The following is a 23,873-nucleotide window of genomic DNA, read 5'->3' on the forward strand; positions in this document are numbered from 1 at the left end:
CAAAAATTTCCATGGACTCGCAAAGGCAGTTCTTGAAATGGCAATCTACAAAGCTGCTGCAGGACAAAGTTTTCTTAAAACATTAGCAGCATCGACCAATAGTCCAGCACTTACAAAGTGTGCGAATAATGATTATGACAATGTTGTTATGTCTTTTAAAAGCTCTCTAGGTGAGTTGGAGGAAGATTATGGAACTTCTAGTTATGATGCTAAGATTGCTGGTGATGGAAGTGATCAATGTGAGAGTGCAATGGTTGCCGCAAATGATGTTAACCCACAAGTTACCGCTCTTAATCATCAGATTAGTTTCTATAGTGAATTGGCATTCCTAGTCACTCGTAACCTTTGATTTGCCTTGTCGATTATGAGAAAATTTATTTGGGAGAGTTATTAATAAAATACAGCAATATCTATTGCTGTTTTATGTGTTCAATTATATTGTTTAATAATTTCTTTCCCTGTACTCCAATTAAATTTTCCTAAACTATAACAAATTAAGAAGCCAATGTGAAATTAACAAATTAAGAAGCCAAATCGGCGTAATGCACGTTTAAATATGAATTATCAAAATATAATTGAGAGAAAAAACTAGTGGAGCATAAAAGAAAGATTTTATTAGTCTTATTAATAACATAATTATTTAATATATGAACAATATTATTCTCATATCTATAAATAAATTTTGCTTAATGGATTTGTGTAAATTAACTTCTTTGAGACTCAATGTCATACCCCAAAATTTGCCCATACTCTTCTCCTGCACAAACCCAAATCAAAACACAATGCTCCTAAAACACACTCTCCTATACAAGGCCCTGAACTAGGGTTTAGGTCAGTCAAAAGGAAATCATTGAATCAATGGCTCAAGGTGGCTCCATAGGGTCACCAACATCCCAAAGAATCTCTGTGCAAAGTTTCAAGTCAAACAGAGCTAATTAAGTCCCTCAAATCCTGATTAGGTCAACAGTCGATCCCCAAGGGCAAAGTAGTCATTTCAAGCCAAAGTTCAAGATATTTGGTCAACAACATTCTCATAACCCTAAAATCATCATTTGATCAAGGGTTGATCATGATGATGCAAGGAAAGATCAGAAAAGTCAAAAGTCAAAAGTTACTATTTTGGGCATGAACTGAAAAAGTCAACCAAACTTTGAAAATTCACCAAATATTCATACTTGATCAGAAAAATTCCCACCAAGGCTCATTTTGAAGGGAATTCATTCCTCTATCCAATGGTCCAAGAATCAAAGCCCATAGGTCAATGGTTTAAGGGATATGGCTTCATACATTATAGGTCCTTTTCAAAAGTCAACAAAAAGGCATGTTTTTCAAAAGGACATAAAATGAGCATGGAAACTAATTTTGATACGAGACCAAAAGCACTGATTAAAGGACTCTCTAAGGTTTCTAGAATGTCTTAGAACACCTCCATACCTCAAAAATTGAGGGAGATACACCTTGTCAAAGTTGGACTATTTTTGAGAAAGAATGTGAAGAGAAAAGGTTCAAAAACCCAAACATTTCCAAGTGGGCCTATGTTTTTCCATCCAAACTCCATCTTAGGCCCATGCATGTCCCAAAATTATATCTCACTATTTTTATTATTTTTTATTAATTATTTTATGGTTTCATTTATTCTAAATCACAAATTAATTATGTAAAATAATAAAAATAAAAAGATATGATCTCTCTTCAATTTTAGGCCAAGATTCAATCAGTATATTCCCCTAAGAAACCTCAAATTCGTGTACCCCTTATTGGTGAATAAAAAGATTGAGTTTGGTTAAATTTAGAAACATATTTCCTAAATTTTCAATCAAATTTTCACTAATTTTCAATCTTTGATTTCATAAGATTCTCTCCAAAATTGTTAACCTAATACCTTCTATTATAAGTACAGAACTTGATCACACCAAAAAGAGGAGGTTCTGCAGCCAGAGAAAGCTTCACCCGAGTTCAAGAAATCAAGAAAATTTCAAAACCAAAATCGAAGTTACAAGCCAATTCAAGAATATTTGTTGATTACAAACCGTCCCTGGACCTCTAAGGAAGCGATCCAGACCTTTACCTTCGAGAAACGAGTCCAGAAACATCTCCAAAAGTTCACGGTTTGCACCCCTTTTTTCAACTTTCGATTTCCATGTTGCAGGCATTATAAATACAAATTGATTGCATGATATTGTTTGTAATGATGCACTAACCGATTCTGGATGTTTAATTGTGATTCTGTGCTTGTATACGCTAATAGCCATTGTTAGGGTTTCGGATACTCCAAAAGGGGATTTCTTTTAGAAGCAATTTCAGGGCGAATTGATGAGTCCAATGGATTCACAAGGTTCCTTTTGATTAATCTGCATTGTTTTTATGTGTTTATTGATGTTGATGTGAGAATTGGGATGATGAATGCTTAAGGCCACGCTAAAAACCGTTGCCTTTTGTTTCTGTGTTTCAAGAGCTGAACGAAGAAGAAGACGTGTTTGGCGCGCGTCTTTTTCCTTTTGAAATCTGGGCGTTCTTTTTTTCTATATTTTATTTGCGAGTGAATTATTAACAGCGTTGGAAGATAGCGCAGGTGGCAGCCATTGTTTGCTGGTGATCGAACGAACCTGGGTTCGATACCCAGGATATACCATATTTTTGTGTGTGCTTTATTTCCACAGGATCCCATGCACTCTCATCCGCGCGTGCTACAATGCACCTTCATCAAACTAACCATCAGATCATCATCCAAGAGAATCCAACGTATACCAAGGCTCAGGTCTACTATAGACCTTCAAGGCCGCGCCACACCAAAATATTCAGCTAAGTTCCTTTTTCCAATTTTTATTTATTTTATAACTTATTTTGTTTATTTAATTATACATTGTTTACACCTTTTATTTTCAAATTTTCTTTTTTAAATTGTTACTAGCTCTCTTCTCTTACAAAAACATGAAAACAAAAAATAATTCTTATTTGATTCAAATGATTAATTTGGTTTAAATTATTTAAATTGCTTAATTAAAAATATTTATTAATTGATTAGATTATATAATTAGGGTTTATTTTTAAATATCAAAGAATTGTTTGTACACTCACGCCTTGTTATTTCTTCTGTCAATTCCCAGATGGTCAGAGTCAATGCTTCAGGCAAACCTTTGCCCACCAACCCTGCCAGAATAAATGCCAAGCTAAGTACTCTTCATTCATTTACTTTTAAATTCTTTATTCTTTTGTTTTTTTTAGGGTTAACCTCGTTTGCCTCCGAACCGATAATGCACTCACCCCTCTGTTTATTCTTTCTTTTCCAATTTTCAGGGGTTGTCGACTGCCAAAGCTACGAGTATTGGTAACCCTAAACTCTATTTTCAATTATTACTTGTGTTAAACCTTTTGCCTTTTATTTTTATATCCGCTGGTTACAATTTCCCGCCCCCTTTATTGCTTTATATTATTATGTACTGCGTGGTTAGTAATTTAGGGAGTGCAACCCTGAATCAATTAGAATAACTAAACACAAGATAATATAATCTGAATTGAATCACATGATTGGTGCACACACGCACGCTTTTTGGGTAACCCTCTCTGTTGCCTGTTGCCTGTTGTCTGTTGCCTTGTTGCCTTGTTGCCTGTTGCCTCGTGTTTTTGCAGAATAAGTCATGTCCCTCGAATACGAGGATACCTCAGCCTGTTGCCTCGATAATTAAAAGGTCATGCGACCCTAAATGATGCTGCCTTCGATACACAATTATGACCTCGACCCTCGGATGTTGCCTACAAAAAAAAGGCTGAGGTATCTTCTGGCTGCCTACGAAAATGGCTTATTCTGATCCTTACCTTAGACTACCTGCCCTTCTATGGCATGGGACAGTCTCATGGCAAAGGATGCTTCGACGACCCTTCAACCTCCAAACGAAAGGCTTCCTGCCCTCTTATGGCAAGGATAGACCCTTTCATTCAGAAAGGCAAAAAGAGACCTATCATCTGAGTTTAAGGTAATTGCCCCTAATTGCCTTGCAATGCTCAAACCTTTTTATTATATTCTTCCTCATAATTTTTCAAAAGGGCAACGCTTATTCACAAGCTAAAGTCCCTATCTTTTCCATCTACTTTTTCTGAAAACGAGCAAGCAAAGCAATTAAGAGCCCATGGATAACCATGGATGCAAAGGGTGCCTTACACCTTCCCTTTGCATAAATTACCCCCCGAACTTAGATTTCTTTAAAAGGTTTTTTTCTGTTTCTTTTAGCCTTTCTGAATTTGTTTGGATAAAATAAAAGTCGGTGGCGACTCATGCTTAACCGCGACATTTTCGATTATAAAAAGTCAGTTCACCGTGTTACACTCAAAATAACTTGTTCATTATCTAATTTTTTGAATTTACTTTTTAATATTGATTGCGCCTGCATTGTCGCATCGAAGATGTATGCATCTAAGATTTAAGCCGTAGTCACTAAATTGTTGTTTCAACTATAATATTTGAGCACAACAATTACCTGCAATAATGTATTCTGCCTCGGCTGTGCTAAGTGCTAATGCAAACATATTTATGAGTGTGTTGAGATGATTTCAGAAGTCATTAATGTAAATATGAAGTGCGCCTAAGAGGGGGGGTGAATTAGGTTCTTAAAAAATTTATCGGTTTTTGGTAATATGTGGATTATTTTTCTGGTTTATGGTGAAGTTATGGAAAGCGTAAACTGCAGAAAAATAAATGACACGGCGATATATCCTGGTTCTCCTCACAGTCCGCGAGTATACTCCAGTCCCCTTTCAAACACGAAAGAGATTTTACTAGTGTAAGCAACTTACAAAAGCCTATGCAATCCACAAGAACAATCCTCTTGTGATTGACTAACAAATGATCAAGAGAACAATCACCTTCTTGATCAAACCAAATGATTAAGAGAACAATCCTCTCTTTAATCAAGCAACCCTTGTCTCCAACAATCTTGAATGACAAGTCAACAATAATCAACAAATCTAAATATTTGTTTAAGTAAGAAAGTATATGAATATTATATCTATCTATAAGAAAGATCTTCCCTTGCAAGCAAGCAATTATCAATGATAGTATAGTGCTCAATGTTTATGATCAATGATATGAATTTTTCTGGACTTGTATGGAACACTGATGCCGAAAAACTCAATGTGAAAGTTTGAATATCAAAGAGCACTTGGTATAAAATTTGAGAGAGTAAGAGTATATAATTGCAAATGGAAGAGGTGAATTTAAATCTGAAAATATAGGATATATATATATATATATATATATATATATATAATGTCTTAACACCCCTAGGAATGAGTATGATTCAATGAAAATGTGCAATGTTTGAGTGGAATAAAGTCTGATCCGTATGCACTAAAACAGAATGAACAAGTGCTACTGTTTCAGCCGTAACGGGTTACAAAAATGGCTGTAACCGGTTACACTGTACCGTTGTAGAAGAAAAATTCAAAAACACATTTTTGTAACTGGTTACACTAAGAATCGTAACCGATTACGTTGGGGAAAAAAGAATTCTAGAAGTAAAAAAAGTCTGGCTGCGTGACCGTAACTGGTTACGCCTATAATCGTAACCGGTTACACTGGAAGAAAAAAAACAGATTTTTATTTCTTAAGACTTCTATAATGCCAAGATTTTTTAGGGAAAAGACTTAGTGACCTTATGCAATAATGTATGGATTTTGAACACTATTTTATCAAGATAATAACATGTTTATACCTTAACTCCAAATTGTCTTCAAATGTTTTTTTAAGAAACTTGATGCTATATTGAGACTTGGATTGAATGATCTTTGAATATTTTTCTCATCCTTTCTTGATGCTTATGTATAAATGTTGATATCATCAAAACATGAAATTGAGGAAGCTTGTCTTCACAATTAATATGTTGTTCAAGAATTTTTTGGAGGTAGTATAACTTTAAAGATAAACATTAGAAAATCCTTTTATACCTTTGTTGCACTCTAAAATTTGCTCTCTTATTTTTACCCTAATTTGGTTTGAATCATAGTCACTTTTCATATCTTAATAGGCCATGATAAGTGCAGTGATACATATCATTGGACTTTGTATTGGAAAGAAATCGAGATCTTGTGGTATTGAGCTCCCCACTCAAAGAAAGATAACACTATCAAGTCACAAATCCATATGAGTCTTCTTCCACAAGAAGCATCAAGAAAGGAGTTTCATCTAAGCCTCATTTGAGGGCTTGTCTAATCCAAAGTGAGAGAATTGGTCTTAATATCTCAATATATTCTCTTAATACTGCTCAAGAAGTAGGGTTTAACTTGTTAGAACAAGATTTGGTTTTGCATTCAATCTTTAGTTTTGATGATAATAATACATATATATTTTTATGTAACAATTGTGTACTCTAATAGTTTCTTGAGAGTGCATATTTCACTATTTTGATAGATTAAGGATTTTTGTCCATAAGATCATCAGAATCAGCGTTGACACACATTAGAAGAACTATTCATCCATTTTTGAAGTAACATCAACAGTTCTGAAGAACGTTGAATGACTCGTCAGATAAATAACTTTCAAGTGTTTCTAAAGATAAGCTACTCTTCCAGATCAAAAGTCAAGATTTCAAGCTCATATAAGCTTTGTCTTCCAACTCAAAAATCAAGATGTGTCGTTCAGATAAGCTGCTGCTAAAGCTATATTTTCAAACTCAACATACTGTTAGAACATAGTTAGTTCTAATTATATTTTAGTGTTTTGATGATAACAAGCAAACAAATTTTGTATAAAGAAAACATGGTACTCTAATCATATGGTTCTAAATTTCTGAAGATGTACCAGTACCAACAATCATATCTTAAAGCTAAAGAAACAACACAAGTTATAAAGGAACTTCTTATACCGCACGCTGTAAATATATCTACAACAGAAGTTGAAGAACAAAGACTGAACAAAAGTTTACGCATATTGATTTAAATTAAACCGTTGAAGATATAATCATTAGCAAAATGGCTGCAACACTCCAAAAGCGTAATTTCCAAGGTTGATTGAAGAAGCTATCCACATGCAAATTCTTGGAGAAAACAAAAGCAAAGACAACACGCAAACCATTTAATGCTGAATGCATGCTTTAGAGATTACCGTCAAAAAATTTTGAAGCTATAAATACTCATGATCATTTGAAGAACTATACACAACACAACAAGCGGAAAACAAGAAAACAAGAAAGAACACACAAGAACGCTGCAACTCTGATAAATCATCAAGTGTGAAGAAAAACTCACTGAAGTAGAATTTTCTTATTCATATTCTGAGTTCTTTATTCTGTACTTAATCTGAGTGAAATATCACAATGGTGATTACAGCTTTCTAGAACCAAAATTATACACTATCAACAGAAGTTACGTGGTAACTAAGTCCTTGAGAGACCAGTGGGTCAAAAGTCTCAAGAAGTCTAAGACTAGTTGAGTCTTAGAAGATTGGTTAGTCACAAGCGGTTGGCTTGTGTAGGATCGTTAGTCACCAGCAATTTGGATCGTGCATTGTATTGTGAGTCACGACATTTAGTCGTTCAAGTGTAATCAAGTTCTGATTATAGTGGATTAAGACCTCGGTTGAGAGAGGAAAATCATCTTGTTGAGGGTGGACTGGAGGTAGCCTTATTGAGAAGGTGAACCAGGATAAAAATAACTGTGTTCTGATTATCTTTCCTTCATAAAGTTTTTTTTAAACCCACTTATTCAACCCCCATCTTCTAAGTGTTTTCTCAACCTTCAATTGGTATCAGAGCACCTGGTTTTGGGTGCAAGCACTTAACCGTGTCAAAAAAAGATCCAAAAGGAAAACACTATGGCGAATGATTCAAACAACAACAGCTACACAAAACCTCCTGTATTCGACAGAGAGAATTTTGGATATTGGAAAGATAGGATAGAAAGTTTCTTTCTAGGACAAGATCCTGATCTATGGGATATTGTCGTAGATGGTTACAATCATCCAGAAGATGCAGGAGAAAAGATAGCAAGGAAGAACATGAATGATAAACAGAAGAAGGAATTCAAGAATCATCATAAAGCCATAACTATCTTGCTGAGTGCCATCTCTCAAGCAGAATATGAAAAAATCACCAACAGAGATACAACACATGATATATTTGAGTCACTCAAGATGACTCATGAAGGCAATGCTCAAGTCAAAGAAACAAAAGCTCTAGCTTTAATTCAGAAGTATGAAGCCTCCAAGATGAAAGAGGACGAGACTATTGAAGCCATGTTCTCAAGATTTCAAACCTTAATAGTTGGTCTAATAGTTCTAAATAAAGGATACACCAAAGTTGATCATGTAAAGAAAATTATCAGAAGTCTAAAAAGAAGATGGGGGCCAATGGTTACAGCACTCAAAGTTGCAAAGAATCTTGATGAAGTCTCCCTTGAAGAACTCATCAGTGCACTAAGAAGTCATGAGATTGAGCTTGATGCAAATGAGCCTCTAAAGAAAGGTAAGTCTATAGCTCTTAAATCTGTTAAAAAATATGAAACTAATGCTTTGCAGGCTAAGGAAGAATGCTCAAGTGATTCCGGATCAGAGGAAGAAGATGAGTTGTCTCTTCTATCCAGAAGAGTAAACCAACTCTGGAGGAACAAGCAAAGGAAGTTCATAAACTACAGAAGACCAGAATATAAAAGAGAATCATCTGAATACAGAAGGCCAAGCAGAAGAAGCGATGTGTGCTATAAATGCAACAAACCAGGACACTTCAAAAGTGAATATCCTAAACTGCAAAAAGAACGGCCTGAGAAAAGATCTGAAAGGAAGAAAAGACTGATGGCTGAATGGGATGATTCTAAATCATCGGAAGACGAATACAACTCAGAAGATGAACATGCCAACATAGCATACATGGCCACCACAGAAGATGACTCAGACTCAGAAGCTGAATCAAATGAGGTATTTTATGAACTTACTAGAAAAGAGCTTGAAGAAAGCTTATTAGAACTTTTAGAAAGACATAATAGATTAAGAACTAACTTTAAAAAGCTAAAGATTGATCTATTAACTGAAACAAAGAAACTTAAACAAGAAAATTCTGAACTTAAAGATAACACTACACAACTAATAGAAGAAAAGGAAACAAAGATCCTTAATTTAGATAGCACCTTAAAATATGATATTCTGAAAGAATATGATGTTAGTTTTCAAAAATTTCTTCTGGTAAGCGACGAGAAAACTCAAAAAGCAACCGTTAATATAACAAAAAAGACTAAAATGACACCTTTTGAAGAGTTAAAGGACTAATTTGGAAGTTTTTTAAATTAAGGGACCAAAATGAACCTTGAGGTTAACTTACGGGACCAAAAAGAATATTTTGCCAAAAAAAAAAGAAAAAATTGAAGGACCAAAATTGCAATTAAGCCTAAAAAAAATCAAAAGTAAATCACAAACCAATTGTCTTGTTGGAATTGATCAACAATCCCCAGCAGCAATGACAATAAAAACTTGGAGAATTATTTAAATAAATTAACTAAAAGTTCTTCAATTAGTAATACTTATAAAAATATTCTTATTTGCAAAGATTGTGCAATTTCAACATCAAAATTCGAAAGTATTAGAATTATTTAACCCCGGGGTTTATCGTGAAGAATTTGATTTTAAAACAAAAAAGTAAAAGAAATTTATTGAAAAATATATCAGAGATAAAAGCTATCAAATCTTTTTTCAATATGTTAACTATTACTGCTTTGTAATTGCGATTTTTTTCATAAAATATTTTTTTTAATCATTATGATGAATTAACATATTTGTTATAATCAATTATTTGGTGTAAAACGCTCTCTTTTAAAAAGAAATCCCCTAATTCCTCCATCTATTAGATTATGAAGCGTGTTAATTCAAAAATCACTTAATAATCCTCCCTCTATTCCTAAAGCAAATACTAACTCTGAATAATTAACTTATGTCTAGTTGTAAGAGTTATTATAAGTAATCAACTAAAACATAAGTTTAATCTGCATATTCCGAGTTATGATCAAAGTTAACTAAATAATACTAAAATATCAAATTAATAAAATAGTATTCCGCCAATTACATGTTTTAAAAAGATAAAATTAGCATCATCTAAAAAGATCATCTATGATTTTAGAATAACAATATTTGAAATAGGAGAAGGAATTTGGTCTTAAATGGAGAAAAAATTTATTCTAACTCCTTGACCTTCTCTTGATGTCAAATTTGATTTATAAAAAGTTCTACTTGGAAAAATATGAAAATTTGTTATTTAAAGAGATATGTGCGTGTCTGTAATACCCGGTATAATTGCCACCTAATAATTATCCCTAAAATTGATTAGTGAGATTATAATAGGACAAGTATTAGAAGTCATGTTATTTAGTTTAATTGTGGAAATTAACTAAATAAGGAGATTAAGAGTGTTATAGACATTTCACCTCTTAAATAGAGTCAACTAAGGATTTTAAAATGTTGACATTTCTATTGGAATAAAACAAAAATAGAATTTCGTGGAGAAAGAAGAAGGAAACGTGGGAAAGGAAGAGAAAGAGAAGGGAAGCTCCAACTTCACTACCAACATTGCATGAACTAGGATCAACCCCAAAACTTGCTTCTAATCATCCTCATCACATTGTTCAACTCCATCTTCTTCTCCTTTGACAGGTGAGTCTTAATAGATAGAGACTTGGAGTTTGTGGGAAAATATATGAAATTGGGGTTTATGGGATTTGAGGAGAAATTCTGGTTGCATGTTGATAATCTATGTTCATTCATGTCAAATTCTTCTATATATATATATATATATATATATATATATATATATATATATATATATATATATATATATATATATGTGTGTGTGTGTGTGTATGTGTGTGTGTGTGTGTACATGATTTAGAAAACGGAGGTTCTGGAACATATGGTTTGCCGTCAACAAGACGGAGCTCATAAGTCTTGGCTGGGGAAGTGGTTGGAGCAGTAGCCGCCATTGTTGAAGAAGGAAGTTCTTTGAAGAAGTCGAAAACGGTCTGAAGAAACAGCTAAAAGCAGAGAAAATTGAGGAAGAAAACTAAAACGTGAAAGAGAGAAGAAAGAAAATCTTTAAGAGAAAAGGCTACTTATAGCCAAAGGAAGACGCTACATTTCCTACAATCACAGACGTGGCAAGAGGGGGAGCACGTGGAGCTGAGATTTCGCATGCGTGGAGCCCACCACTGCCACAAAAAAGGTGCCATCACACCACATTTAATGAGCTCACGTCTCGACACAGTAAAGTGTGTGGAGGTAATGATGGTGTGACTCCACCCCACTGAGTAAGTGTAAACGTTCAAGTCGAAGCGAGGAAAGTGGAAACGTTTAGTTCGAAGCAAGAACTTTCATAGACGTCATTCTCTCACGGATGTCACCTGCAGGTCGAAATGGCATCTCTGAGGGGGCATTTTGTTACCCTGAAAAAACTTTAGAGATAAAGCAGAACACGTGTCCTCAGTAGAAGACCTTTCCACTCTAACAAGAAAATCTCACAAGCAAAGAATGAAGTAAATGTCGAAGTGGAAGAATGTCGAAGTTGTATAAATTTGAAGCAAAAGGGCGAAAGTTGAACGTAGGGATTCCATACTTAGAGAATTTTTAGACCGAGCCTTCGATTGTAAAGGACACGTCAAAACTGGAAGCAGTTACCAGAAGTGACCAAAGCGCGAAATTCAAATGCCAAGGTTTGAAATGCTAGTGGACGGTTACCAAGCCAGGATCGTATGTCAAGAGCGCCAAACACAGAAAAAGATCCTACGAAGCAGTTGGTGCCAATTCAAATCTTAATCATAGATTATGTTAGGTAGTTATTTTATGTAAATCCTATAAATAGGTCAGAATAATGTAGAAAAGGTGTGTTCACTATTACAATCAAACTGCTTGCTTATACTCTGCCCAATTTTCGCCCTTAAGGAAAAAAGAGTTGTTGAAAGTCTTGATGTATGTGAATCACCATCTTTATTTTCAATGCAAATCCTTTACTTTTTAATCGTATGTTTCGAAGCTTTCATTTATGTTGTGTTCTTTAACCAGCATTTGCTTTGTCTTTTGATTTTTACTTCAACCAAGTAGGCTAAGACCGGTTGTTACGATCAAAAAACAACCCCTGAATCGACGCTGTCTGGTGGTCATGAGTCACCCCAGAAGATCAAGGGCAGAACGTTCATACTTTTACCAAAAAACCTTTAGGTCTAGGTTTGTCCCGTCGGTCACGAATCACCTGTCGGTCAGATCTGGCATTCAGTATGGAAAAACATTGTATTTATTACCAGCCCTAGAAAACCGTTTCTTAGGCAAACACTTCGACAAAACAGATACAAGTCTAAACTTTAACACGTGGGCTTAAGATCAACTGGTCGATCTTGCAAGTAACCCTTAGTTTTAAGGCTTTGAGGAGGACCAGCGGTTGTTTATCAATTTCCACAGTAAACACACAGGGCTACTATTACTTGTTACTATTCTTTTACCAAACATGATGTGCATTCTAATAGTTTATATAACTTATTGGAACATTACTAGACCATTGAATCTTTTTATTATACTAGTTTAAGTTCCCTAATATTAATTCATGTCATTTCTATGAATAAATTCACCTAATTATACTAGAGTTTACTAAGAACCACATATGAAATCACCCTAGCATGTATCCTACATCAAGGGAAACAAAAGGTGGGCCCCCCTAAGGGAGGGAGGCGCCCGCATCCATATTCTACACCATGGAGACGTTTGTCTCCTTATGTGGGGGGGGAGGATCATCGAATTCTTTTGAGGCCCCCGTATCCATTATGTTGTTTTCTGTTCATCTATTCACCTTCATTCCTATTCTTGCAATTTTGTAAACCCATAACACATACAAGTTATAATTTCCAACACAATTCATCGATTCACCAACACACATATTACAAACTTGAATCAATACAACACAAGCCAACAACATCAACCACAGAACAACTTAGTTTGAAAATCCAGATCAACCGATACACCAATAAAATCACAGAAATCACAATTTCAATACATGAATACAAAATGAACAGTAAAATTATCCCACCCTAAATAACAACCATCATACAATCAATTATATTAGTCGAACCTCACCCCTTACCTTTGGATTGAATGGAGCTCGAAAATTCGATCGGTAAACTACAACCTCTAACACTGCAACCTTCAAAATCCAGACTGCTAGCACCAAAACCCTTAGTTCTTATTTTCCTCCTTCTCTGCTACGTGACTGTTTGTGTTCCTTTGGTTTGTTTGATAACTACTACTACTCTAACAAAACCTAATAGAAATAATGGGCTTCTAAAACTCATGTTTGGGTTTTACTAACTAATACCCCTCCATTGTTAATTCACCCCTATAATTAAATCCAACCAAATTTATTTAATAAGTCCTAAAATAAATAATAACTCTAATATTAGTTATCTTCCGACTTTATCCGACTTTCTACCCGATTATTAACTAATTCCACATATCATCGCAAAAATACTCAATATATTTAATTTAAAATTATTTAATTAAATACGGGTGTTACAATTTAAAATTACACCACATAATAATATATCACGGTGCATAAAATAGTTGTGCATAAAATATCAACACCTAACTTTTTCTCACTAATTACTTCATATAAACTTTTATATTAACTGATTCCTTAATAGTTAAATCCAAAATTTGTCACACTTATAGACTCATCAAATCCCTCCTTTTCTTAAAATCAACATCTATTTTTAAAAGAAAACATGTGAGCAAATGTATTAACAACTTAATAACTATGCATGTTATACCACTATTCTTTTATTTTAAACTTTTCCAATCAACACATGTATTAGAAAGTTATAGAAAAAACGTTACAATTATAATTCAATTTGTATGTATAATAATTTAGAATATAATTCAATCAACATAATTATAAGAGAAGGGTGTTGTTTTTATAGTTAAAGTTGTTTTAGTTCTAAATAAAAAATAATTTTTTTTAACAAAAAGCCCGCAGACAAAATTCGCCCCGCCTCAGCCCGTTTCTTTAAGCGGGTTAGGCGGGGTGGGCCAACTTAAGATATCGAGCCAAAAACCTTAGCCCAGCTCGCCTAAAATGGCGGGTCAAACAGACCGACCCGGCGGGTCTGGCCCATTTTGCCATCCCTAATTTTGCATCTACGGAATGAGACAAATTTTTTCAAAATATAGGTTGCTTCCGGAGATCCATCTACAAAAACTATGGGCAAAAATGAAAATTTATGTGGCGTTTAAGAAATTCATGGGGTTGGTTGAAAAATTTTCAAAAAAATTTTACAAAATTATGTAACACTGAAAAAAAATCATTTAAAAAAAGGCCAAAAAACGGGTCCAATATCATTTTGACATCATAATTTGTTAAAACTTGAGGAAAATTTAATTGGAGTATAAAGAAAGAAACAATTAAACAGTGAAATATTCAATGTAATTGAACACAGAAAAAAGCAATAAATTGCTATATTTTATTAATAACTCTCCCTTCATACATTGAAACCCAATTAATGAGACCCTAAACTTCATCCAACCCAAATAAACCATCCCAATTTTCCCATAATCCCCAACAAAACAACAAACACAATCAAAGGTTATTAGTGACTAAGAATGCCAATTCACTATAAAAATTAATCTGACTGTTAAGAGCAGTAACTTGAGGATTAACAACATGTTCTGCAACCATTCCTCTATCACATTGAGCAGTTCCATCACTAGCAACCTTAGCATCATAGTTAGCAGTTTGAGGGTCTTCCTTCAACTCACCAAGGGCGCTTCTAAACGACATAACAACACCATCATAATCAAAGTTAGCACACCGTGTAAGTGCTGGACACTTGGTTGATGCGGCCAATTTTTTAAGAAAAGCCTGTCCTGCGGCGGCTTTGTTGTATGCCATTTCAAGAACAACCTTGGAGAGTTGACGGAAGTTTTTCGCTTGTGCGGCTAGAGGACTTGATCCGAGGATGGCGTTGCATTCTGCCTTGTTGGATGAAGTGCTGCAAACAACGGAAATTAGGCTGGATTGTAATCCAATGTGAGCCCTAGCGTCTGCGGCGAAAGGGTATTGAGATATTAGAAGCAAACCAAGGAACATGGAACCGATTGTTGAGGAATTCATCTTGCTTTTGGTTCTTTTGTTTTTGGTGTTTGTTAGTGTTCCTTGGTTTGAGGGAGAGTGTGTTCATTGGTTTCTGGGTGTTGGGGTGTTTTATAGTTACAGGAATTCTAAATTAAGGTAATGAAACGGTTTTTAAGGAATGTGTTAGCGATTGTGACGGTTGGGTTTTTGTGGTTATCCAAAATTTTCTGGTTTATTACACCGTCGTGTACAACCAATTGTCCCTATAAATGAGGGTTAAAATTTTGACTAACTCTGATTATGATGCATTCAACTAACTGCTATAAATAACTTCTTTTATCATTGAATCAAGAAAACTACTATTGTATTAAAAAATGTGTAAAATTTAAAATGAACACCTAATTTATAACGGAGGGAGTACTAATTAATGACATTTTAATAAATTTAATTTGTATTTTTATAAAATTAATTATATTTATTTAACTTTCTTAATTAAGATAATTTAACTTGTATTAATTTGATGTTTACGTATAATACTAGTGTCTACATGGAATACATATTACATAGTGCGAAAATATTCTTAAAAATTGACTTGTCAATTTTGTTATTTAAAAAAATATATTAAAAAAAGGTAGCACTATAATTTTATTGAATTTTTTTAATATATATCTTTAAAGCAATCCTTTAATTATTAGTCATTCTATTTTAAAATGAATTTTGTTTAATATTTGTAGTCGTCCAATGGTCATAGCACTCGCCCTTTATTGAGTTTGGATCAGACTGTTCTTCACCCACTTATAAAACATCAGGAGTGATGTGTCTTAGCACTAACACTATAGAAATATCATTCAAAGGGAAAATCACATTTTCAACGATAATAAGGGGATAACGACTTCCACATCCCACGTTCACGAGAGAAGAAGAAGATAACTATTCTCTGAATTCTAAGACCCGGACCCGAGAGATCTCTATAAATACCTCAATCATAAGGTTGAGGAGGAAAGATCAATTATTCACAAAAATCATAGATATAGAGCTTATCACCATTATGCGTGAGCTACCTCTAAACACTATCAACAACCCTAAACATCCATACAACTCTCCAAATACAGGGTTACCCTTAATTTACTTTTTTAACAAGTACAATTCACGTCAACCGTGGAGCCCTGGTAAATTTCACTTGGGCCTCCCTTGCATTAGGTGGTCAAGTTGTTATCCACTTCTTCAAACCCGGTCTTTAAATATGGTGAAAAAGAAAATAGCAACTTCATCCAACAACAGCTCCAACTGCAACTAGGATGCCATAGCAGAAATGTGTGTCGCTATGTACGATTTGCGTAGCCATATTCAGACCTTGGTGGACAACGTCATTCACCTTCAGCAGCACCAACAGGAGAGTTTAAAGCTATCATTGCTTGTAAAGTTTGATGGAAGAAGTTAGCCTCAGAAGCATGTTGCTTCCACTAATACATATATGGAGTTCGTTGAAGCCCAAGATTCCTTTCCAACGCCATTAGAGACGTGATGTTAGGTGGTACATGAGTCTCCCACGACTCTCGGTGTCTAGCTAATAGGATCTAGTAACGACATTGGTCCACCAATTTTTAGCAAGCGAGCACATGAGGATGTCAATCACCAATATGTTCAACCTTCGCCAAGACCCTTAAGAATCCTTGAGAGAATATCTTTGTTTGGTTTAGCAAGGCAACCATCAAGGTCTTCCACCCTAACCAGTAGATGTTTATAGGAGCCTTCCATAATGGAATGAGGGTTGAGCATTTTTAATGAATCCTTCCCCCAAAGGCATGTTGTTTCTGTGGAGAAAGTAGTAACGTGAGTAGAATATTACATAAAGAGTGAGGAAATCAACACAAATAAAAAGGCTTGAGATGTTAAGGAGAATACATCTGGAAGCAATCACATATGAGTCATTATACCTCACATGTTATGAATAGGGTGACCTTCAAATGGAGCGGGAGGCCTATAGAGAAATGCAGACACTTGAGCCATCTTCGTAAACAGATATGTGTGAGGTCCTTTAGACATGTTATATTCCTTCTCCACCATCCCCTGTGTTAGACATCATGGGGACTGGACCCATTAGGTGGTGAAAGTTTCATAAGGTTGATCCGTTGTCGCACACAGGTCAAAAACGAGTAATTTAAAGTGTAGTTTACGGTAACGACAACTCGAGTATCGTATCTCAAGCGCAACATGTTTTATATGATGTAATGTAAGTTCCTATTATTCGAATTAAGCAAACGGATTTAAGCCCTCACGGATTAAGCAAACGCGAATTAATCAAACACGGTAACGAATTAAGCAAACGCTAATGTGATTATAGTTAAGGATCATACAACAATCGAATTAAATCAATATACTCTATGAAAATCGAATAAAAAGAATCACATAATATAATTGAACGAAATAGAAACTTGATTAAAATTATTATAACCTCAAAGTATGGTGAAACCCGTAATCGGAAGATTTCGCTTTAGGGATTAGTTCTCCATGGCCAAAACGTACAAAGAAAACATTTTCTTGTAAATAGTGAATATATGGTAATGTAGCGTGGCTACAAGCCTTATAAACAAAATAAGATTTTCACTACTAACTCAAATTGGGTCGGAAACATAAAAGAAATCGGCCCAAAATAGCCCAAAACTAAATATTTTATAACGTCTGAAGCTTCAACGAATTACTGGGAATTATGCACTCTGAATTAACTTCTGGCTCCAACATGAAAGTTGTATCTCTTTCTCTTAGTTTTCTAACGCATCTTAGAACGCATCAATCTGATTCTCGTAGCTCAAGTTATGATCCAAACTGTGAACAACTATACAATAATCGCTAAAGCTGAAAACAACAGACGAAAATAGATTAAAGGCAAACAAAGACTTAATTCTAAAAATATAATAAAATAGTAAAATAAACAAAACAAACTAGAGAAATGCCCAAATACAAACATAAAAGAATGTGCATTAAAATGCACTAATCAAATTTCTCCACACTTGAACTTTTGCACTCCGAACAAAATTATAACTTCATAACATAAAACTTCAAAACAAAAACAAAATAGAGGATGCACTTCCAAAGGTTTTCAAGATGACAAAAGTGTAAGTAAAATTCTAAGTCTAAGCTTCAATAACATGGAGTTAATGAAAAACTCTTTTGTGACATTCAAAGCAAATAGGAAAAACATATTACCAATTAGTAGTAAGATTCTCACAAGATATAATTCACTCAACTCTCAAGTGTTTAGGTTACTGTTTACGCTCATATAGCACAACATGAAAGTTAGTACTATCATAAACTTGAAAAAACTCTAATATCCACAAATGAAATACATGCACACGAAGATTAAAATGACTTTTATTCGGTTGTAACCTGAACAAGGTAAGGATGAGATAAGTCCTACAAGGATACTAGGCTAAATTCAAAGAAAAAAAAGACTTGAAAGAGGTTTACAATAACTTGTTGTATGCTCCCAGCATGAAGAGTAACTTGTTTAAGTCAATTGCAAGATAAGGGGTTTACAATAAAACTTGCCTAACAACCACATGGAGGTCTTTGATGTACATAAGAATTCCTCTTTTTCAAAATAGAATTTTTCAGGTACATAGCACTGCAACATATTCAAATTGTCTTGCCTCTAAGATGATTTGAGATGGTGTGGCTATGGCACCAGAGGGATGGACACCTCAACTTTAATAGTATGTGTACCTTCAACTCAAAGGAAACGGTATAAATTTGATGTGGTCTAAACTGATGTTTCAGGTCCCTTTGAAACACAGTCACTTGGAGAAAATAGGCATGATATTAGTATAATGAAGTGAATATCTAATTAAAACCACATATAAGGTGCTCCAAGTTCTGAATACGAGAATAAAGCAATTACTTGAAGAAACATTGGTTTTCTGCTTCCACCATTAAGATCAATTCAAAAAGCATACTCTATTATCTAAAATATCAACAAAACTGTAGTAATCATATAAATAACAAAGATAATACAGTTTTTACAGTGCCTAAAACGAAATATATGTAGCAAAGATTTTTCAGTATCACAGCTAATTATTTACATAAAGAATAAAGCCAAGTAAAAGATGAGATCCACATATTAGACAGTTAAAAAATGGGGGAGAAACATAACCAAGACACTTTGTCTCTTAAACATCTACAAATAACAGATTTTTCATGTCTTCACAAAAGATAAGCTATGTTTTTATACCAATATTTTAACTACTTCACCTCCTATTCAAAATATGATCAAGGAGCATTTTCTTTTCCATCTTTAGTATTCGAGTAATCATGCCCGTCATTGGCGCATTTCCTTTGATGTGACATGATTTCTGCTTTCTGTGACATTTGAATTGGCGAAGTCATCTTGTGCAATTTCCCAGCTTCCACTTCTTTCCCAACGAGAGTGCCTAGTATCAGATCTTATTGTGGTAGCTCGATGATCTGATGACAAAATGGAATCAGGATCACCTGTAATATGGGGCGCGCCATTGCTCCCTCTACTCCGAATGTCCTCGTCGAGCTCTTCAATGTTCCTACGCTGTGATATCTTCAATAGATCTTCACCGATATCTAGATCATGTTCAACTTTAGGACGACGATCGCCACTCAAATCACCTTGTTCATGTCCCCGGGCAAAGACCGGAGTCAGCGGCCTTTGCCCCTCCTCTTGAACAAAAGCCCTGAAATTGTTCCTTGACGGCTTTATTTCTGTGCAAAACACTTCCAGAAAATTATTTATACAACCTCGATTAAAAACATTGATCCTGCCATCAGCTCTATACCGGAAATTTTCATAGGTTGTCTGCAAAACAAAGGGCACTAATAGTGATGAATGAGATATAAAAGAAGATATAGAAATCGGAATCGTAAAGTAAATTGACTGACCTGGTTTGAGCCTATAAGGTACAAATGAAAACCAGTTAGTCCACCAACAAACCACAGAGAGATGAAACAATACGCCATTAATATCACGGATGCAGGAGAGTCTTTTATCGCCTTCCACACTGTACCATTGTTATCATTATCCATCAGAACCTTGATGTAATAAGCCGAGAGAGAAAACACATAGACACACAGAATCGTTGCGGAAGAAACAAACAGAAAGAAGTATCGGTAGTTCCTCTGCACATTAGAAAGGCCCGAAAACAAATTAGGACCAGAGAAAACGAATAACAACCAAAGAATATCAACAAAGAAGAAAACATGTATCAACATTGTGACTGTCGTCGTACCAGTCCAATGCATTGGCCCACCCAAGGGCAATGATGATCGAAACGCTCAACACAGTTGTTGCATATGGAGCAATGCGAGCAACGAGGAGGACGATACAGCATACAAGTTTCACAATATTTCACCTTTACAGTAATGCCATTGACCATTACTTCTTTTGTTCTTGGGAACTGAAGGGTTGGCGTTTGTTGTCCGCCTACCCCAGAAGACTCATATCGAAACTCTTCTTCTGGTGGATGTGAATTCCTTGGAACAATACCTGGATCGCGCGCGGAAGTAAGACTGAGGAGCACCAGAACCTAGAAATATATACTAAGGGATTGAGTTGATGGTTTATTTATTTGTAAACAAACGGATAAAACATAAAAAAATGAAAGAAAAATGAACAGAAGTTACATGGATAGTAAAGAGAATTGCTGCTACTAAAATGGCATATCCTGAATAATATGAAGAAAATTCATGCCGAAGATGCCTTGCTACAAATGCACAAAAGATGATAACTGGAACAATAATCAGCGAAAAAGTGATGATTAGGGATCTGGCATCAGGCCCAAATGCCAATCTCCCTCCAAATATGAATTTCTGCAAAAGATTAAGGAGAAAAATATGAGCTATGATAAGAAGGCAAAATTTAGCATAAACTAGTTTATGATTAACAAAAGCACTTCTGAAATTAGCCAAAGGAATACATCATTAACAAAATGCTACATTGTTCAAAAAAGATAGTACCAGAGATTGGAAACAAAGCACAGAAGCAGCAAGAAAACACCAAACATGAATATCATCTTTCCTCAACAATACTTATCAACTAAAGCTACAAATGTCAAATCTAAAATCTAAAAACCCCCATTTCACTTCCACATTCCAGCAACATAAACTACCTCAGAAATTCAAAGCTTACAAAGTGAAGCATAACAAATCATATCTATACCTACAAATCTAGAGATACCCATATGGAATATAAGCTAAAAATGGAAGGAAAACAGTGAAAGGAGAGAGCTTTACATTACTTCCTTTCCAAACTTGGTACACGCGCTTTGCAGCCATGAAAACTCCTGCTTGATGACACTAGGCAAGGAGAGAGAAAGAAAGTAGTAAGACCCAGAAATGGAAACTGTTCATCTTAGCTTCATTCGCATTCCACTGAATCAAAGAGTTAGATAGAAGAGTCAAAATTTGTGGGCTAAGTTTGGAATGCGATACAAAAAAAGCTTGAAGCAGGACAAAAAAAAGGAAGAGAGAGAAAGAAAAAAGTGTGATCCAAAGAGAAGTATGGAATGGCGGTTTTGTGAGTTTTTTGAGCTTAGGAAAGTAAAATCTCGAGAAAATAAATGGGAAAAGAAAAGAGTGAATTCTTGTGTTCTCTTTCTTCATTGATTTTACTGGTGTCACTGTCTGTGGGTGTCACTGTCACAGTTACAATTGTGTCTGAGGTTGTATTTTTACTATGTGACACGTCAGCGTATCTGTGGCATGATCCAATGGTTCTGTTCTGATGAAGATACTCATTTGTTTTTCATTTGTCACCGGGTTAGGTTGAGTTAGGTTGGTCATCAGTACAAAAGTTTGGTTTATTCAAATTAAATTATTAGTGTTTGATTATTAAGTGATGTGGTTGAAATCACATTTTTGCATGAATGGTGTTCATATCAATTTAATCAACTTTTATTAAGTCATAATAAATAATAAATTGTTATTTTTTATACCAAATACTAAATTTTTAATAAAAAATATATATTTTTTGTTTAAAGTTTTTATGAAATTATTTGGAAGTGGAGGTAAAAAATTGTTTCCAATAGTTATTTAGATGAAAAAAAAGTTCTTTTAATTTAAAATTAGTGTTATATTAAACATAATTATTTATTTTAAAATAAATAGTAATAAATTTTAAATGCAGTTTTTGTTTTATTTTCAATTAATACTTCTAATTTAGTATCCTCTAACTTATGTTTATATTATTTATTAGAATACATCGATAATTAATAAAGATATTGTGATAAAAAAAATTATTGGAACAAATTTGATTCTGCAATGAATCCTTGAGTTTTGATGATAAGGAGAATAATTATATACTCTAACGGTTTGTTAAGCGCATGTGATTTGATAATTAGTTCTAAACTCTGGGCGAGCAAATTGTGGACTCTAGACTAGTGAAAGTTCTAGACTCTGAACAAGCAACTCTGAATTCTGGACACCAAATGCACTATAAGCCAATGTTGAATACAAAATGTGTTTACAAACAAATTTGCATCTGAAAGCATCGAGTCAAATTGTAAAAGGATCTTATAAGTCTCGACATTCTCAAAATTCTGAAGACACTCTGATCAAGCTTCAACAAATTTTATTAGAAGCCTCTGACTTAAAGAAGTTAACTAAAGAGAAAAAATGACTCTAAACCCTGACCAAACTTCTAACAACTTATTTTCAAAAGCCTTTAACTCAAGATCTTGTCATTGAAGGAAGATAGTGTAAAAATATTATTATAATACAAAATCATTATCCTTTACGCTACTCAGCAAAAAGGACTGTGTGTCAGTATCAATTTTTTTAAAACATCTTATCCAATTATTCATTCTTGAGAAGAGGAAGAAGCAGATAGAGCAAAGGCCTCTTATTTCCGTCGACTTTTCCCAAAGTGAGCGAATTATGTGGAGTTCCGTAAGGGCTTATAGTTTAATTGGTTGAAATGTACCGCTCATAACGTAATATTGTAGGTTCGAGCTCTACTAAGCCTAGCACCCCCCTTCTTTTCACCCGATACAAGAAGGCAGTCGAAGTCCCTTCCACTCTTAATTTTTTGGGACATTTGATTCTAATGAAAATTGGAATGGGTACACTTGATGATATGAACCATTTGAAGAATAAACGTATTTGTTCCGTAGCAGATCTCTTACAAGATCAATTTGGATTAGGTTGCCTCAATTTCATATTTGTACCTGTTATTTTTTTGTTGATTATTAGATTAATATTTTTGTTGTTATATTAAATCCTCCTTATCTTATTAAGGCTGCAAATAAGGCATATCTAGACAAATCCTTTAAAACGATACCTTTATTTCCATGTCTCCCAGTCACTTTATCACCTACTTTGATTTCACGTTTCTGGATTATAGCCGGAACCCGCTTTATTTATATATATATATGTATATATATATATATATATATATATATATATATATATATATATATATATATATATATATATATATATATATATATATATATATATATATATATATGAATCGTTTATGAATTATAGCTAGAATCCACTTTTTTGTACCATACCACATGAGTGGAGATATAATATATGAATACAAATCTTCTCAATGACTCGTCAGTGGATTAGTTTGATCTAAAATTTGAGATAATGTATGTAATCCAAAAAAAATTCATAAGTGGTTTTTAATGGCGTTGAAGTCACTAAATTCTCAGGAGTCGGTATCAATTTATATCTAATTGCCTCACACATAATTCCTTTAATTAAACTTCCTAACGACTGCGGCTAGCGCCACTCCACTACTGTGCATCAAATGTCTTCTTGCAGCTA

General features: G+C 34.3%; 3 protein-coding genes across 4 annotated transcripts in view; 1 reads left to right on the forward strand and 2 right to left on the reverse strand.

Moving 5' to 3' along the window:
- Positions 1 to 433, forward strand: part of LOC131613100 (uncharacterized) — a 672-nt gene extending 239 nt beyond the window's left edge. The window contains exon 1 of the mRNA XM_058884816.1: positions 1 to 433. This exon is cut by the window's left edge and continues 239 nt beyond it. Coding sequence (XP_058740799.1) covers positions 1 to 349 — 349 coding nt within the window. The 3' untranslated portion in view covers positions 350 to 433.
- A 13,999-nt stretch (positions 434 to 14,432) lies between these two features.
- On the reverse strand, positions 14,433 to 15,189 carry LOC131613113 (uncharacterized). Its single transcript, XM_058884823.1, has one exon. It carries the CDS (start codon positions 15,114 to 15,116, stop codon positions 14,583 to 14,585), a length of 534 nt encoding a protein of 177 aa, XP_058740806.1. The 5' UTR covers positions 15,117 to 15,189; the 3' UTR covers positions 14,433 to 14,582.
- Positions 15,190 to 19,077: 3,888 nt separating this feature from the next.
- On the reverse strand, positions 19,078 to 21,640 carry LOC131613124 (protein S-acyltransferase 8-like). Of its 2 annotated transcripts, none has more exons than XM_058884835.1 (5): positions 21,333 to 21,640; positions 20,724 to 20,909; positions 20,453 to 20,626; positions 19,983 to 20,219; positions 19,078 to 19,899 (listed from the first exon to the last, which is right to left on the reverse strand). In XM_058884835.1, exons 1-5 carry the CDS (start codon positions 21,372 to 21,374, stop codon positions 19,393 to 19,395), a joined length of 1,146 nt encoding a protein of 381 aa, XP_058740818.1. In that variant the 5' UTR covers positions 21,375 to 21,640; the 3' UTR covers positions 19,078 to 19,392. The 2 variants fall into 2 exon arrangements, with proteins under 2 accessions (XP_058740818.1, XP_058740813.1); XM_058884830.1 differs by having other exon boundaries at positions 19,079 to 19,899; positions 20,330 to 20,626; positions 21,333 to 21,639.
- Positions 21,641 to 23,873: the final 2,233 nt, after the last annotated feature.

This window comes from Vicia villosa, linkage group LG1 (genome assembly GCF_029867415.1).
Source record: "Vicia villosa cultivar HV-30 ecotype Madison, WI linkage group LG1, Vvil1.0, whole genome shotgun sequence".
Classification (NCBI taxonomy): domain Eukaryota; kingdom Viridiplantae; phylum Streptophyta; class Magnoliopsida; order Fabales; family Fabaceae; genus Vicia; species Vicia villosa.